The sequence below is a fragment of the Aphanomyces invadans genome, assembly GCF_000520115.1.
Source record: "Aphanomyces invadans strain NJM9701 unplaced genomic scaffold supercont1.4, whole genome shotgun sequence".
Lineage (NCBI taxonomy): Eukaryota > Oomycota > Saprolegniomycetes > Saprolegniales > Verrucalvaceae > Aphanomyces > Aphanomyces invadans.
This window is the reverse complement of record NW_008580149.1, coordinates 754,075-755,066: the sequence shown is the minus strand read 5'-3', so window position 1 is coordinate 755,066 and position 992 is coordinate 754,075. Positions and strand designations below refer to the sequence as shown.

Below are 992 nucleotides of genomic sequence, written 5' to 3'. Positions count from 1 at the left end.
GCCACCACGACCACCGCTTCCCCAGTCACGACGACTGGTGCCCCCGTGCCCACGACGGCCAACTCTGGCAAGTGCAGCACGAATTGGAGCCAATGCAACGGGCAAAACTGGCCCTACGGCGTATGCTGCGAAGACGCTTCGTTCCAGTGCAACTACAAGAACCAGTACCTGTCGCTGTGCGAGCCCAAGCAGCCCGCGAAGGCGGCGGAAGCTTCAGGCGTGGTCGCTGTGTGGCAGCAATGCGGTGGGAAGGCGTACCAGGGCCCCAAGCAGTGCACGACCGGCAACACGTGCGAAGTGATCAACGAATGGTACTCGCAATGCAGACCCGCTCCCACCAAGGACGGCGTCCTCGCCACTTGGGCGCGATGCGGCGGCATCGGGCACACGGGCTTGACCAAGTGCCGTGACGAGGACAAGTGCGTCAAGCACAACGACTATTACTCGCAGTGCGTCCCCAAATAAGCCCGCGTCGTCCCGGCAGCACTCGGCGGCGATTGTCGGTCCCGTTGTAATGTATTTCTTCTGGTTGACGTGATGGCAGATGGACTTCGCGTGCGCTTCAGGGTGAACGATGAAGCAAACAAATTGGGGGGGGGGCAGGAGCAGCGCGGCACGCTGAGGAGACGTCGGCATCGCAGCGGTGCAAGGACAAGCAATTTTTTGTTAACACTCAATTTAATTTAAAGATTGAGCACACACCACTACGGACAGTATTGGAAAACGTAACGTTATTCAAATTTTACAGCTTTTTCCTCAATATTTGTAGTTGGGACACATGTTGTCGCATCAACGCATCATGTTTTGGCATTTACAGGTAACGATGGGATATAACGCCCACTTGCCCTTCGATCTGGTTCAAATCGCTGTGTTCCTATTCGCTAATGCTCTTCGAACTACGAAGGACTTTCCAGCCAATCAACATCGCACGGAGGTAGTCTGCAGCATCACCACGGCTTCACGTTTTTTCGCCACGCTGTATGACTCCCGCC

At 55.7% G+C, this 992-nt stretch overlaps 1 protein-coding gene across 1 annotated transcript in view; it reads left to right on the top strand.

The window, feature by feature from the left end:
* Window positions 1-465, top strand: part of H310_02714 (hypothetical protein) — a gene marked incomplete at its 3' end in the record, with an annotated part of 3,478 nt that extends 3,013 nt beyond the window's left edge. The window contains exon 2 of the mRNA XM_008866311.1: window positions 26-465. Coding sequence (XP_008864533.1) covers window positions 26-465 — 440 coding nt within the window. The remainder of the gene's footprint in view (window positions 1-25) is intronic.
* Between the last annotated feature and the right edge of the window lie 527 nt (window positions 466-992).